The following is a 17,746-nucleotide window of genomic DNA, read 5'->3' as shown; positions in this document are numbered from 1 at the left end:
GCATTTACAGTTCCCTCAAGGACCTGTATTCTCCCAATTCCATGCCAGGACATACAGCCCCATATCATAACACTCTCAGGATGTTTCATTGTAGCTGTCATACACTCTGGAACACAGTCTTCCTTTGGCCTTCTCCGAACATAATGCACTCCGTCACTACCAAAACTTGATATTCTCGTTTCATCACTCCAGATTACTTTCTTCCAATCTTCAGTTGTCCAGCTAAGATGTTCTTTGGCCCAGGAAATTCTCTTACTTCTCTAAGAATTAGGAATGGCTTTTTCCTTGGTGTTCGTGCTTTCAGACCGGCATCAAGTAATCAGTGGCGTACTTGATGTCTTAAGTAGCGGCACACTTGACCGCTGGCAGCAGCAGGAAGCCGGTTCCTGACAATGCGCGCTACAGAAGAGCAATGAATACTCTCTGCTCTTTGCGCGCACAGTCCCAGTGAGTATTCCGGCAGCTGTGCTCTGCTTGTGAGCAGCACATGACGTCCCTGCCATGCGCTGCTTACAAGCATAAAGCAGTTGCTGGCACCGGAGCAGGACGCTGCGAGGGAGCGCCTGGTAGGTAAGTGTAATGGTTTGGGTTTTTTAAATGATTTCTGATGGGGCCATGTATACCAGGATGGGGATGGGAGCCAATTATAAGGATGGGGCCATGCATACCAGGACCGGGGTTGGGGGAAAATCATACCAGAATAGGGATGGGGCCCTGCATGCCAGGATAGGGATGGGGCCATGCATACCAGGATAGGGATGAGGGGGCCATGCATAGCAGGATAGGGATGAGGAGCCATGCATACTAGGACGAGATGGGAGGCCCTGCACACCAGGATGGGGATGGGGCCATGCATACCAGGATAGGGATGAGGAGCCATGCATACTAAGACGAGATGGGAGGCCCTGCATACCAGGATGGGGATGGGGCCATGCATACCAGGATAGGAATGAGGAGCCATGCATACTAGGACGAGATGGGGGGCCCTGCATACCAGGATGGGGCCCTGCACACCAGGATAGGGATGAGGGATCCATGCATATAAGTATAGGGATGAGGGGGCCATGCATACCAGGATAGGGATGAGGGGGTCATGCATACAAAAATAGGGATGAGGGGGCCATGCATACCAGGGCAGGGATGAGGGGGCCGTGTATACCAGGGTAGGGATGAGGGGGCCATGTGTATCAAGATGGGGATGAGGGGACCATATATACCAGGATAGGGGATATTAAGTGCAGAATTGATATTTTTTGCTTCAATTTTTTTCCTAATTTACTCCTCTAAAACCTAGGTGTGTCATATGGTCCGCTGCGTCTTATAGTCCGAAAAATACGGTATTAGTGCTACTTGGCCTCCCCACACTACCCCTCAGCAGTTCTGGATAACCTGCTGCGTGGTTGCAAAAAAAATATGAACAACACCTGAAAGTGAACTGAATGTGTGCAAATAAAGAAGACATTTGAGTGAAAATAGAATTTTGAGACCTATTTTTATAATAATAATATTAATTTAAAAAAAAAAATAAAAAAAAATTCAGCTGCCAGGCCCCCACTGTTGCTGGTATCGCCAACCAATCATCTGGCTCATTCTTCTAGCGGGGGCATCATGTGACTGATAGCTGCTGCCAATCAGCAGCTGGGAGATGAGGAGCAGTGGAAGTTCGGTAGGTGAGAATGTACTTTAAAAAAAAAAAAAAAAAAATCAGTAATGGACAATCCCCTTTAAAAGGCGGAGGGCCAATCTATGGCTAAAACAACCCTCATGATAGATCCCTTCTCCATCTGCGCAAACACTCCACGTTGGTGGTACTGGTATGTATCTCACAGGAGACGGTCATCAAACATATAGATAAGTGACCAAATCAATACAAAAAGGTCTCGCCTACAGGATTAAGAGATGGAAGAAACGTATAGATTTCCAATTGTAAATACATTTATGGATACCACGTAAATATACAGCAGTCATGGATAAACTTAGGACCAAGGCAAATATCTGAAAATTAAGAATTAGTCCTTAAAAGGGACTTATGCTTGTTTATTGCCATACCAGACCTGAATGATGGTGAAAACCAGGTGCTCAAATCCCACTGTGTGAATGGAGCAGAAGTGAGCCTGTGCAACCACTGCTCATTTACTCTCAATATTGGTGGGGGTCCAACCTCCCCCAAGACCTCTGCAGACCTCTGACCTCTTACAAACGCAGCAAAAGGATCAACCATTTGGGTGGCTGTTCCTGGCTCTACAGGTCAGGTAAATAGGACTGAGTTGTAGTACTAGGCACTGTCACTCATATTTTGGTCCTAAAGATAATGTTGAATAATCAATGTTGAAATGAGTTTTTCCAAGGTATTTCATCAAAGGCTTTGTTTAGCCCCACTGGGACACGTTACCAATCAGCACATATTGTACTTCTACACACTAGTGAATTGGATGCGTGTAGGATACTTGCAAGCAGGGATGTGGAGTTGGTAAAGCAAACCAATGACTCAGACTCCTCAATTTCCCTGACTTCTGACTCCACAGCACTGATTACTACTGAGCATGTACATAAAGTATAGCACAGATTCATCTCAACTAAAAGCCGAGATTCTTACATCAGGAATAGAACAGACATTTATAGGACATTCCATAACTTTCCCAAATTATTCTGCAAACATTACATCACATACTCATTGTACTACTGTACCCAATTTATAATATATTTTAGGAGTTGATGCCAGTCCATTTTATATAGACTCCGACTTCACTGCCCTGCCTGCAAGCAGGTACACACATACGGAAATGTACAGAAAGCCCAATACTTATGTTGAGGCATCAATGTATGATCAGTTGCAGCCCCAACCCCAGAGGCTTAATCGATTTTACCTAGTAAATATTTGAGTTCTCATTTGCACAAATGTCAAATTAGTAGGTTTTAATTCACAAAAAATAGTGGTGTAAAAGCATGAAACAAAAGATGACAGTTCATTGCAAAAACCATCAGCAGGAATGAATACGGTATGTAAATTTTAAAAGGTCACCGCCACCGCATCGGAGCAAAGTGACCAAATGACAGCAAAGTAACTGACTGGGATGCAAAGTGACTTTGTGACAATGATGAGACTAAATGCGTTCGACTAGCACTTTTATAATGGCACAACAATTAAGGCTCGATTTTCTTACAAGTTGATGCTTACAAGTTGGTGATTTATTCCTTTCGCATTAGCAACCAAAAATGTCAGGTTCAGATGGGAAGTCTAGAAGCTTAATAGTTCGTTAGACAAAAAAGAAAGAAAAAAAAGATCAATGCTGCTCTCAAATGACAATGCAAGAGGAAAATAAAATGCTGTCATACCTTTACTTTTCCCTGCTCTAAATCAAACATAATAAACGAGAACTTTTTTTTCTTTTTTTAAATAGTAAGTATTCTGATAAACTAAACATGTGTGGATTACTCCAGTGAGACCAACAATGGCCGACTTTCCTTCTGAGATGACTGCAGCCAGTCACTAGCTTCAGGGAGGAAGTCTTGAGGAGGCGGAGGACACATGGGGGAGTCGGACACGCCGTCGTAATCAGCTCCAATCTTTATTAATTACCAGTCTTTGGTGAGGATGTGCAGAGCTACACCGATGATCGGTTTCGGGGGGAGATTTAGGTAGTCGGGAACGTCATACTGCAGAGCAAACCAGTGACCAAGAAATGGTGAAAGATTTACCAAGCAAGTACTGGTTCTTTCATTATTTAACACAATTCTTCCCCTTGGATCAGGTCAGAAAACCCCTTTAGATACAAAGTAGATTCAATATATAAAAAAAAGGCTTTGCCTCTGCGGCATTGGAGAAGTGCAGAGGGACTCCAGCAATCCGGACAGCTTCATAACAGTGCTGACAAAATCTATTGCAAAGAGCATGTAAGCGCAGTTGTGGTCCATGTCCAGAAGAACAGCTACCTCTGCTAGACTGCAGAAGTGGACTGTAACCTAGGCAACGAGCAGTACAAAATAGAATTAAAAATCTGTCCATTCTTGAGAACAACAAGTTCTCAACAAACGTTTTTCAATTTTAACCAATTGTCATTTTAGAAAAAAAAACAATCAATGTAATCCTTCCCTTGTAAACAAAAAGGGGAAGAATAACTAACCAAACAAAATTAAAACTTCAGTGGAGGCAGGCATATAAACCAGGTTGTCTACTTGTCCTAAGCGGTTAAAATTGCAAAAAGCAACTTTTCACTTCTCAAGAATGGAAGGGATTTAAAATTTTTATAGTTTACCGCATGTTGCCTATGGTCACCTATAAAGTCTAGCAAAAAGGTGTCCAGGTTCCTAGGAGAAAAGGAGTGCCCACTTGGCAATCAATAGGCCACACAGCTAGTAAGATTTGCTCTAAATCTGGCCAGATCACTGGATCCAGTCAGCTTAATTGGACATATACTCCTCTGATGCTGCAGAAACTCAGCCTGAAGAATCGGAGAGCGCACATTTCAGAGCAAGTATGCTACTGTCAATCTTAACCATCGCTCCTGAAGAAAAAAAGATTAGATAACGACTTTAATGCCATCTATCCTACACTTATAGATTGCAAAAAGCTAGGAAAGGCAAAAAGTGTATCTTCCCTGTACATAAATGAGAGGAATAAAAGAAAGACAAAAATCAATTGACTCGTAAAAGAAAAATATTGTGACAGTGCCCCATATTGCCATTCAGACAAACGCAACTGACTAGAGTTGATCGATTTGCTTCCAAATTCAGTATAAAAAGGACTTTATGTTCTTCATTTGGGAATTCACGATGGGCAGCAAAGATCTGTAATCAAAAGAATTTGCGAAATCTGAGAGAAAGGATGCCACAGAGTATCTCGATCTCTTACGTCCCCCGTTCACAGAACCTCAGCGATGTATCATGCCCTCCTATTCTCCAGTAACGGCAGCTCAACGACAGCAGAGATTATGTAAAATGACAGAACAATGGTTACCCGTGTGTGCTAAATGGGGCGCCGGCGGTGAAATCCAGAATACAAAAGGATGGACTGTTCTGTTACATGTCCGAGACAGAGAGAAGCCCAAGGCTTCATAAAGTAATGATTTTCTTTCTTTATTGTGGGTGGGGGGGAGTGGGGGAGATACAAGAAAAAGAGCATGCGAGGACAGATATGAAATCACTCACCCCTGCCGCAAAGCCCAAACTTCCATCTAGGATACGTCTCTATGGGAAAAACACAAAAATTATGTCAGTAAAGTGAATGGACAAACAGACAATAAAACATGAGATTTGCTCTTAGGATGCTCGGTTGCCAGATGGGTGATGGAACCAGAAAAGCTCATGGTGAAGGAGAAGCCACTTTTAGGACCACTGATGGCGGTTTACCATTAGTGGCTTAGATTCTGCGTACGGGAACAAAGACAATATAACACAAGATTGGCACTTAGGATGCTCTGTTGCCAGATGAGTGATGGAACCAGAGAAGCTGCTGGTGAAGGAGCAGCTAACTTTTAGGACCACTGATGGCGGTTTACCAATAGTAGCTTAGCTTCTGCCCAGGCGCCAGCGAGTCACTAGTACTTTCACTCCCAGTGATTTTATTAAACTGGGGCATTACAAATGACATTCTTAATCTGCAGGGAGGGAGGGAGGAAGTTGGGAGTGCACCATTTCTGCGCTCCGGAGATCACAGGGAGCGGAGGTACCTGGGACTCACCAGCACCTCTGCAGAAGTTACATGAAGCCAATGCCCACAGACGGCCGGAACACTGAAGAGGAGCTGCAGCAGTCGGAATTGCTCAGGCGCGGGATTTCCGACCGCACACCTGACCTCATAGGAAAAAGACAGGACAATGAAGTGAGGAGACAGCGTTATCTTGCATGCAGTGTACCCCCATAGCCTGGAAGAACTCATTTACACGAAGTGATAAAAGATGAGACATACAGCTATGACCTTTTTTCAGCAATGTATAACCTGTGTGCTCATATTAATGGGTTAGATCGCCGCCCATATTACCTTTAAATGTGCATGAAAGATGCGCATCTCAGTACGTCCCCTTCATGGCAAGCAGAGATGGCATGCGTGCCAGGCTCTCTCAATCCTTTTTTAAGGGAGCTCTGAAAATAACTTTGTAAGCGTACTAGAGAGGACACGTGCCTAACACAATAGCAGCCAGACATGATATAGATACTGATGCAGATGTTATCTCCTGGATGAGGATTTCATCATAAAGAGCAGCCCTAGACTTGGTTTACAATGCATCATGGCAGACATTAAACCAATGCCGATCAGCTACTGTCAAGCAAACAGCATTTCCAAGCAAAAAGAATGATTGTTAATAGGTTATCCTGTGAGCATTGATCTATTTTTCAAAATGATGTCTTTGCTTACAAAGGACGATACGTTACAGAGAACAATGACTTTTATGTCAGCTTAAAAATCATCCTTCATGGAGGTAGTAGCAGGCGTCGTTAAGATCCGCAAATGATCAAACTGTCAAGCACCCAGCTCCAATCTGTGGCACGTGAGATGGGCATAAAGGCCAGATTGCAAGCAAATTGTTTTTAAGACATATGAAGCCACAAAATCACATGAAAAGTTGTTAGATGATTGTGCAATTCCCATTCTTCATCGACGTGACAGTTATTGCCACTTGTGAGAGGGACAGAATCCAGTTGAAGTGAAAGGCCTTGGTTTGGCACTCCGGCAGATTGCTACGGGAGTATGCCAATATGTCAGCACTGTTCAAAGTTGCGCATGTCAGTAATTGGGAGAACAATGACTACGGTAACTGGAATGACAGCAAAAGGTGCACGGAGGAGAACCTCTGCAGGATTGGATCGTCAAATTAGAACAATGGTGTGTAGTGAGCTACTCTGCACTGCAAGTGAAATTGTATATCACATACCGGGCCTACGGCATCAAACAGTCTACACAAGCCATCAGAAGGCCCTCGCATGACATTAGGCTACGAGCCAGACATCCAGCTACTGCTGCATTCACCTCATGCCACCGCTCTCAAAGGTTGTCATGGTGCAGAGGAGAGCAAAAATGGAGGATGGAATGGAGGTCTGTCCTGTTCAGCAAGTAGTCATGCTTTTGTTTTGAATGCAATGATAGCCGGATATTGGTATGGAGACCATATAGGTAACTCCATGAAGAGGCCTCCATGAGGGAACATCACCATCACAGCGGTCCTACTTCCGGGATTATGGTGCTTGGTGGCATGATGTGCAGTAGCTGGAACCTTCTAATCTTCATTCCGGGTCATTAACAGTTCAATGATACATTGATTTGGGGGTGGAACCAGTGGTGCGGACATTTCTCCAGTGTCTCAGGAGTCGTTTCTACAGGACAACACAGGGCGGCATGTTACTAGTGCTGTGAGCAGCCTGTGTGGCCTAATACTGCTTCCATTGCCTGCAGCGTCTCTGAACTTGTCTCCCATTGAGCACATCTGGGACATCAATAATCGCCAATTGCGGGAACTGCCAGAATTCACGGGGCAGAACTTTCTTCAGACAACCATAAATAACATTCACTGCAAGCGCAGAGATTTCTGAACATGATGCTCATACTCCAGACTAAATAAACCCAGATGTTTTAAAAATGTTTTTTTTTTTTCACCATTTGCAGATCAGTAATACGTCTATCCATCCTGTGATTTCCATAATTTAACGACATATCCTTCATGGTGCTGAAATTTCAATGTTAGTTAGTGTAGTAGCAACAAAAGCACTAAAACCACATTCAGCTAACCATACAATCAAATTGACGGCGGGTGATATAGGAATGTTATGGTTAATCAATAGTCCAAAAACAAACATGTAAAGTCGCTTATATCGTCTAGAAAATACAAATAAACAGCATCATCCTCCAGTCTCAAAATAACAGAACAGTATTTTACAATTGCTGCTAACCATTAAGCCGACATCCTAAGCTGCAAACTCAGCGTTGGGATTTAGTTTGAACATAGTAAAGGATTGGCCAAATCTGAATATTGCTACAATTGTAAAATATCCAACTAAATCCTGGATTCATTGCAAATCTAATCCCCCATTCTCTGTGCTTCAGCCTAAATCTGGAAGGCTCGATGTAGAAATATCAGTCTGCTAAACCATTAGCTTCATGGGGGTTACTGGAACTGTCCCGTCACACTCCAGCTCATAAACTGGGGTGTCACATAGAGCATTAGTCACCGGCGTCAGAAGGATTATTGTTCTGTCAGTAACTCTCTGCTCGGCCTTGTCACTTTCTATCAGAACAACGTGGACTTCAGATCTCAGGAGACAAGCGGCATCTTCTGAAGTAGGCTCGCGGACAAGTCATCCTCTCAGTGATACCCCCTTATCTGTGGGTGTTTTTGGTGGAAATGGAATTTACAAAATCCAGTTGGTGATGGAAAAATTAAACTACAGCTGGTCAAAGCACCGAATATCGAAAGTAAAGCAAAGAATACCATAAGTAATATGAGTCTATCAGCGTCACAGAAGAAAAATGAATAAGTCATTCATATCAAATGTCTCAGAAAAGTCGCTAATCGTTTAAGGAATCTTCAATGTTGGAAAATAGTTGAAATACGATCAGATCTATCTCAAAGTATTGAACTAACAATAAAGAAACAATGTACAGCAACAAAATGATGCAGATTTTCTGCGGTTTTTACCCCTGCGGATTTCTATTATTGAAGGGGTCAGAAACGCTGCAGTTCCGCACAAAATAAGTAGCATGCTACTTCTTTTGTTCCGCAGCGGTTTTCATGCAGATTTTTCCGCACCATTAACACAGCTTTTTTTTTTCCAATTGGTTTACATTGTACTGTAAATCACTGTGCGGAACTGCAGCGTTTCTGCGCAGAAAAATCCGCTGCGTATCCGCACAAATTCCGCATCGTGAGCACACAGCCTAAAGTGCTTTGCAGGTCTGAAATATGCCAGATTCTTGAGACTTGGTTGGTCCTTTTTCTGTTTTTGTTTAACACAGGACAATGATTCCTGTTCTTTTATTTCACCAGTTTTGTCTCTGAACGTAGTATACGATAGCACAAAACTAAAGTCATTTCAAATGGCAACTTTCTGGCTTTAAGAAACACTAAAAGAAATCAAGAACAAAAAATGTGGCAGTCAGTAATGGTTACTTTTTTTAACCAATCATAGGGGAAAAATTATGGAGTCACTCAATTCTGAGGAATAAATTATGGAATCATGAAAAACAAACAAAAAAACACTCCAAAACATCACTAGTATTTTGTTGCACCACCTCTGGCTTTTATAACAGCTTGCAGTCTCATGGACTTATTGAGTGTCACACAGTACTCTTCATCAATCTGGCTCCAACTTTCTCTGATTGCTGTTGCCAGATCAGCTTTGCAGGTTGGAGCCTTGTCAGGGACCATTTTCTTCAACTTCCACCAAAGATTTTCAATTGGATTGATAAGAAAAGTGTCCAAAATATCAACATAAACTTGTGCATTTATTGAAGATGTAATGACAGCCATCTCCCCAGTGCCTTTACCTGACATGCAGCCCCATATCCTCAATGACTGTGGAAATTTGCATGTTCTCTTCAGGCAGTCGTCTTTATAAATCTCATTGGAACAGCACCAAACAAAAGTTCCAGCATCATCACCTTGCCGAAAGCAGATTCTGATTCATCACTGAATAGGACTTTCATCCAGTCATCAATTGCTTTTCCTTAGCTCATTGTAACCTTTTTTCTGCTTAGGTGTTAATGATGGCTTTCGTTTAGCTTTTCTGTATGTAAATCCCGTTTCCTTTAGGTGGTTTCTTAGAGTTCGGTCACCGACGTTGACTCCAGTTTCCACCCATTCGTTCCTCATTTGTTTTGTTGTGCATTTCCTGTTTTGGAGACATATTACTTTAAGTTTCCGGTCTTGACGCTTTGATGTCTTCCTTGGTCTACCAGTATGTTTGCCTTTAACAGCCTTCTCATGTTGTTTGTATTTGATCCAGATTTTAGACACAGCTGACTGTGAACAACCAACATCTTTTGCAACATTGCGTGATGATTTACCCTCTTTTAACTTAAGAGTTTGATAATACTCTCCTTTGTTTTAATTGACATCTCTCGTGTTGGAGCCATTGACATCTCTTGTGTTGAAGTCATGATTCATGTCAGTCCACTTGGTGCAACAGCTCTCCAAGGTGTGATCACTCCTTTTTAGATGCAGACTAACGAGCAGATCTAATTTGATGCAGGTGTTAATTTTGGGAATGAAAATTTACAGGGCGATTCCATAATTTTTTCCCTCATAATTGAGTGACTCCATAGCTTTTCCCCTATGCTTGGTTTAAAAAATTAACCATTACTGACTACCACATTTTTTTATCTAGATTTCTTTTAGTGTTTATTAAAGCCAGAAAGTTGCCATTTGAAATTACTTTAGTTTTGTGCCATGTCTGTGATCTGCTTTTTTTCTACAAAATTAAACAGCTGAATGAACATCCTCTCCGAGGCCGGTGATTACATAATTTTTCCCAGGGGTTGTATAACATTGTCAGTGATAGAAGGAAGCTGGCTTTGCTACTGAAAGAAGCAGTTATCAGAACACTTTGGTCACGTGCCCACACAGGAAACATTGTCCAGGGACGAACATCGACAGGATGAAGACCTTCCGGGACCTCGGATCAAAACTAAAGATCAAGGGGCACATTTCAGGCCATAAATGGGTTGTCTGACATTGCTCACTTTTGGCAGGTAGAACAGTTCAGGTCCATGATGCATACTGATCTTGCATGCATTCCGGCAGATATGTACAGAGGCAATATCATTAGTGCAGGTCACATCCCGATGCAGAAGTATATTAAGTATATTCGTAAATGACATAAACCCCATACTTCTGAAACTCACGTATTCTACAGTAGTCTACATATCTACAGTGTAGACCTTTTGGAAAAAGAATCTACTTTTCTGGTGGACTGGGACCGTTACTGTGAATGATATTGGTGGTATGCAGTTTAGATTGAACCTGTCATGTCCAGAAACGCGAATTACCTGTAGATATATGGTTAAAGTCTAGCTGCCTTACTGGAACAGCGGCTACAGGGAGAAAATTACCTTCTATCCTCCCTGCAATCGTTCACTTCTAATCACCGGGGAGGTGCACAGAGCAGTTAGTGTCACTGTGAGCGTGACAGCCTGCTCTGTAGACAAACGGTGCAGAGTAAGCTGTCAATCAACGTGTCAGGGAGTGATTACAGCTACAATGCTGCGATTTATTTTTTTGTGGCTTTTTTTCTGCTAACTAGTTGCTGCATGTTTTTTATTCAGAGTAAAAATAAATGTGTATTCAGTTGTGGCTGTAAGTTTATATAACAAAAAAAAAAAAATCTGGTTTTTATTCCACACTTTTGTTGCATTTTATGGGTACTTGCCAGTGTGACGATTTTTCCTTATGTTTCTCTAAAAGGGAGAAAAAAATGTTTGTATGAAAACAAAGAAAAATAAAAACAACAAAAAAGCCTGGTCTTTTTTTAGAACAAAGAACTATGTCAAATAAGCCTGTGGGGGTTCTGATGATCAGAGACCTTCCCTCTGTAAACCACTTAGATGTCACAGTACGCATTACCGTGGCATCTAAAGGGGCAACTGTCCTGGGTCAGGATCTGGATCCTGCAGTCACCAGATAGTACATACGGTACATTTTGTGGGAAATACCATCTGCTTAACATCTACAAGTATGTCATAGGTCTCAGTACACACGTCACACAGGCCGACAGAGACAGCCAAGCGGAAGTGGGGTAAGTATTTATCGCTCACAGGTTTGTAAGGAGACACTAGACACCGCCCCTCGCTCCTCTATTTTGAGAATCACATTGCTGTAATTTTGCATGAATCACTCTGACCCCTAGGCAAAAATGGATGCTAAGACTGACTATCCACAGAGGATGTAAAATTCAATATGCAGCAAAACATGTCATAGCATAAGAAGAAAGCCAGTGATGATGCAAATAACTTTCTCGGATCGTGAACTGCAGCAGTCATGCACAAGGTCAGTAGCTCAGTGCAGGAGCAATGAACTAACTCAGAAGCAGGGAACGAAACAAGGAAAAATGCAGATGGTCTGCTATCCTTCAGCTTTCACCCACAAGCTAAAAGGTTTCCTCAAATGCATTTATCCATTTTTTAAATTATTAGAATTTTCCAAATTTGTGTTATTTTTGTTTTACTAGTTCTTTATACATGAAAAAATGGTGTACTGGTCCGAAAGATAATATAAATACAAACTTTATTAGAATATAAATACACAAAAGGTCAAAAGTGACAGTAAAGGGTTAAAATCGACTACACAGCAGATGGGGAGCAGAAGAAGCTGAAAATGGAGCTGCGCCCGGAACGGGGAGCAGGTGAATATTGAAAGTGCCGGGGGCCTGAGTATGTGATTTTTTTTTTTTAATCGCAGCAACAGCAAATGGGGCAAGTGTCTGTATGGAGCATCTTATGGGGCCATAACGTTTGTGCAGCGCTATATGAGGCAAGTGTCTGTATGGGGCCATAACGTTTGTGCAGCACTATATGGGGCAAGTGTCTGTATGGGGCCATAATGTTTGTGCAGCACTATATGGGGCAAGTGTCTGTATGAGGCCATAATCAACGTTTGTGCAGCATTATATGGGGCAAATGTCTCTATGGAGCATCTTATGGGGCCATAACGTTTGTGCAGCATTATATGGGGCAAATATCTTTATGGAGCATCTTATGAGGCCATAATTAACGTTTGTGCAGCACTATATGGGGCAAATGTGTCTATGGAGCATCTTATGGGGCCATTATTAACCTTTATGCAGGATTATATGGGGCATATTTTAATATGGAGCATCTTATGGGGCCATCATAAACTTTATGGAGCATTATATGGGGCTCCTGATTCAATATGGATATTCAAAAACACTTAACCTACTGATGTCTAAATTAATTTTACTTTTATTGGTATCTATTTTTACTTTTGACATTTACCGGTAGCTGCTGCATTTCCCACCCTATGCTTATACTCGAGTCATTAAGTTTTACAGCGTACTGTAGAATCACAGAGTGACACAACAACATAGGACATAATAGATAGATGTAATGATGTCAGTCACACATATAATTAGTACAGTGCATGTGCAGCTTCCTATACATGTAATTAATTAATATTTGTCTGAAAATAAAATGTTGTGGGCTCCTGCGTAATTTTCATAACCAGCAGAGGGAAAGTGGACAGCTGGGGGAAGATGTTTATAGTCTGGGAAGGGGGTAATACCCATGGAGCTTCCCAGGCTATTAATATCAGCTCACAGCTACATACTTAGTCTTTCCTGGCTATTAAAATGAGGTTATCAATAAGGAGGAAAAAAGGAACAAAAAATAGTCATAAAGATTAATAGGACAAAGGTTGAAAGTATAAAATTAAATTTTTATTGAGACAAAACATAAAAGATGGGCAAGTAATGGCACTTACAACACACAGGAAGTACCTGCAACCACAAGTGAGACCACAAACATAAGGAATGGTAATTCCATGAGAGAGATAAATAAAGCAGTAGGCTAAAAAGTACAAACTCAATAATAACAAACTTTATATAGATACATAATCAAAAAATACTTGTGGAGACATTCACAATTAGGTCCATCATAAAAATAAATCCTAGTGCTTGTGTGAAAAAACAGGACATGGTATCTAAAATACAGAAAATATATATTATGTGTTTATGAAGACAATAAGATCGATGTAAAAAATAGGGGTGACTGGTAAATAGGAAAAAACCACTGAATAAAAATGTGCCTGTACACACAAGAACGTAATCGTAATGGTAATTCAAACAATCAGTACTGGGATACAGATGGTATATGGCAAAGGAGAAGTTGTATATTACAGCCTGTGCAAATATAAATCCACAGTGGGTGTAATGTGTTTTTATTTAATTAAATCATAATGCACTGTGCCAATGTGTAGAAAAACAGGCTGTCCAGGTACAGACAACCTGATGAAGGATTTATTCCGAAAAGCAAGTCAGGGCGCTTTCCTGCATCCACTCATCTGACCGCACAAGTAACCCTTTAATTTAGCCATGCTACGCTATTTATAAATTTGTGCCCGTCACCGTACATATCTTTTTCTTATGCCACACATACTGGGAGAGGTTGTCTGTACCTGGACTGCCTGTTTTTCTATACCTTGGCAAAGTGCATTATGATTACACAGCAGTGGAGCAGTAAGGGAGGTCACCAGGGCTCATCAGCTGATGAACTCTGGTGAACTTTTTCACCCCAGCTCAGTGCACACACTGCATGAGTGATTACATGCTCCTGTCACTGTGTCGCTGATTGCCGGGTAGAGCAGTCACATAAGCTGGTATGACTGCTCTACAAGTGATCAGAATCGTTGCGGGACATTATGGATTACAGTGGATAGATAAGGGATATGGTGGTTTATTATTTTTTACCTTTTACAGGTGGCATGGGCATCGGGGATTAGGCGTTAAGGTGAGTATATGGTGTTTTTTTATTTTTTTACAGGAGAAAAAGGGCTTCAGGGATGAGTTGTAAGGTGAGTATACTATATTTTTTATATTTTTTATGTCAATATTTATTTAATTTAACATTTTATTTTTACTTTGAGCACCAATGTCGGCTGATGACTACGCCCATCGGCCGCTGTCTTCTCCCACTGTAATCAGTGACAGAGCGTCGGTTGATTGGAGAAGTAGTCTCATCAGCCGAACACCTGTGACCTGCGGTAAGCTTTTTTTTTTTTTACCACGGGTCACAGTCACACCTGCGGGGTCACGCTGAAATCGTGACTCCACAGTGCTCTTGCCACCAATCTGTAGTCGCCGCGCTAGCATATCTTGCACTGTCACACAGATGAAACACCATAGGAACTCCGTAAAATGCAAGAAGCAAATCAGCAAACATTTGACTGACTCTATTGAAGTCAATGGGTGAAAAACACGGCAAAAAGAAGTGACATGCTGCGGATTTAAAAGCAACACAAATCAGGAAAGGAAAAATTACCTGCACTTCAGGTTCCTCATTGACTTTGTTGGCATAAGGATTCCCTAGCGTTTTTGGGCAAATTCTGTGTGGAGAAACTGCACCAAAAAGCACCGTGTCACACACTCTTAGAGTAGTAAAGAAAGATTAATTTACATTGGCATTGGATAATCCAGAATGCATGAAAATCTGGAAAAAATATGCAACGTCACATTTACTAAAATATTTTTGCATTCTTAAAATATGCAGTGAGACAGGCTCAGTATAGATGAATAAGTGTATAAAGAAATATAATTGCTCGTTCCCAATCATCAGCAAGTGTAAACATACTGGCGATCAGCCAAAGAACAAGCAAAATGTTAATTCACCAGGTAATCAGATCATTTATTGCGGCACATTGCCATGTGTACAGAGGAGATGTGCGGCTGATAACATCATGCTGTACGCGGAGAAAGCAATCATATAAATGGTTGCTCTGTTCCCACTAGTTTTCGGCCGACTGTGTAATCAGGCGAGTACACGAGCGCCAACTGACTTGTAGATAGTTGATCAGCGCTCGTTACATGTCGGACCCCCACTGATCTGCTATTAATGACCACTCTTGCAAATAGGTCATTAATACTGTGTACCCAAGCAACCATTTTATGTAAATATTGCAGACCTAATGTTATCAGGGATGTCCAGGTTTAGAAAAACATGGCAGCTTTCTCTCATATTTAGTGTGCATGGATTGCGTCTGGTGCTGCAGCTCAGCTCCTGCGCAGGTTGATCTGCAGTACCACACATAGCCTGGGAAATGGGGAAAGAAGAAACAATGTATTTTCTAATACTGGACATCCCCTTTGATTTTTAGGGCTTTTCATGTGGTCAAAAAAAGCCCAGAATGGACTCCATTTTTCCACCAGCTGACGTACACGTACTGTAAAGACTATGGAGACTGGCCAAAATATTGTAGTACAGAGTTTCATTTACAGCGACTGTTTTAAGCACTTCACATGCCGCCCTAAAACACCGGCAGTCAGCAATAGGGACATGTAATACAGATGCAAAGCTGATGACATCCATATTATATGATCTGTTTATACAGACAGAATGCAGATTTATATGGTGATCCATGCACAACAGAAAAAAAGCAAAAGTTCCAGGTACCGTAGCACGGAGGACAAGACGTCCTTACTGTATTAGGAAATTAGAATGTTTGAAAGTATGAACATCATCGTATGGGGTTTTCAGCATACATTTTACTTCTCCACTCTATACACATACAGTATATACTATATGGAGAAAGGTTACAGAACATGTGCCTTACTCATTGCATTCACATTTTACATCCAGTCCCATTGCTCTTGGTGTATAACAGAACGACTGGTGGGGCAGAACTTCCTGATACCACCGTGGTACTGTAATAGGGGCCACTGGAGTAACAAGTTCGTTCATCACATTTCATCCCTCTTAAATCTTCCCCATCAACCGTGAGTGAGATTATTGAGAAGTGGAAGGAACCACAGCAACTCAGCCATGAAATGGAGACCCCATAACTTTACAGAGGAGGGGGCCGAGTGCTCAGGAGCAGAGTACAGAAAAGTCACCAACGATCTGCTGACTCCATAACTACACAGTACTGACCTCATCTTGTGTAACATGAGCACAAACACTGCGCCCCGGCCGGAAGCTTCATGTCCGAGCAGCTGCATGCAGCCTTCCATCACCAAGCACAATGCTGAGCGCCAGATGGAGTGGTGTAAAGTCGCTACCACTGGAGGATATGTGTTCTGTGCAGTGACGAATCACACTTCTATCTCTGGCATCTGATAGATGAGTCTGGCTTTGGTGAATACCAAGATAGCGTCACCTGCCTGTCTGCTACAGCTGTAAGGCTTGGTGGAGGATGGACAACACTATGGTTTTGGTCTTGGCCTCTTAGTTCCAGTAGAAGGGAAATCTTAATGTCTCAGCATACAAGACATTTTGTACAATTTTATTTTCAAGTTTGTGGGGACAGTTTGTGAAAGGTCCTTTTCTGATCCCCATGACTGTACCCACTGCACAGGATTAATACATAATGGTTGGGAGAGTATGTGGTGGAAGAACAAGACCGGCCACACAGAGCCCAGATCTCAACCCATCATCCTACGCCTGAACTAGACCAGATATTGTGAGCACAGCCTCTCCCCAACATCAGTGTCTGACCTCACAAATGCTCCTCTGGAGGAAGTGGGCAAAAATTCTCACAGATGCCTCCAAAATCTTATACAACATCTTCCCAGAAGAGTGTGATCCGTTATATCTGCAGAAGGGCCAAACTCCATATTAATGTCTATGGATGTAGAATGGAAGGTCAGAAAAGCTCCTCTGTAACCTGTCCCAATACTGTAAAAGCTTAGTTTTATTAAGTTCTTCACCATCTGCCACCAATTGTCCACAGACATGTGGCGCAGATGATCTCTACCACATGTGCCAAGACATTACATAGAGTAACAGTTTGTTTGTAAATATTTTATACTTAATTTCCTTTGGATCTCTACTCTGACAAATAATGAGCCATAGATTCCTTTCTAGGACTTTCCAATAATCCTAAATAGCTGACTATCTGGCAACTAGTATGCCCCACCAGTATCTAAGGCTGGTTTCACACTTGCGTTTTGATCTGCAGCGTTTTCGGCAACGCATGCGTTTTTTGACGCGTGCGTTCATTTGCAGAAATGCAACATGTAGTAATTTCTAGCGGCGTTTTTTTGCCGCAAAAAAACGCATGCATTTATTCGCGGCAAAAAAATGCATTGCTGT

The 17,746-nt window shown here is 41.9% G+C and overlaps 1 protein-coding gene across 6 annotated transcripts in view; it reads right to left on the bottom strand.

Annotated features, from left to right (window-relative positions):
* Nucleotides 1–17,746, bottom strand: part of SLC39A11 (solute carrier family 39 member 11) — a 618,770-nt gene that overhangs the window by 527,419 nt on the left and 73,605 nt on the right. For 5 of the 6 annotated variants that reach the window (XM_077253431.1, XM_077253433.1, XM_077253429.1 and 2 more), the window contains exon 3: nt 5,149–5,187. The exons of the other annotated variant lie outside the window; for it this stretch is intronic. In XM_077253431.1, the coding sequence (XP_077109546.1) occupies nt 5,149–5,187 (39 nt within the window). The remainder of the gene's footprint in view (nt 1–5,148; nt 5,188–17,746) is intronic. 6 annotated transcript variants of the gene reach the window in all.

Source organism: Ranitomeya variabilis, chromosome 4 (genome assembly GCF_051348905.1).
Source record: "Ranitomeya variabilis isolate aRanVar5 chromosome 4, aRanVar5.hap1, whole genome shotgun sequence".
NCBI classification, from domain to species: Eukaryota; Metazoa; Chordata; class Amphibia; order Anura; family Dendrobatidae; genus Ranitomeya; species Ranitomeya variabilis.
Note: the sequence above shows the minus strand (reverse complement) of the source record. Positions and strands in the feature narration are given on the sequence as shown.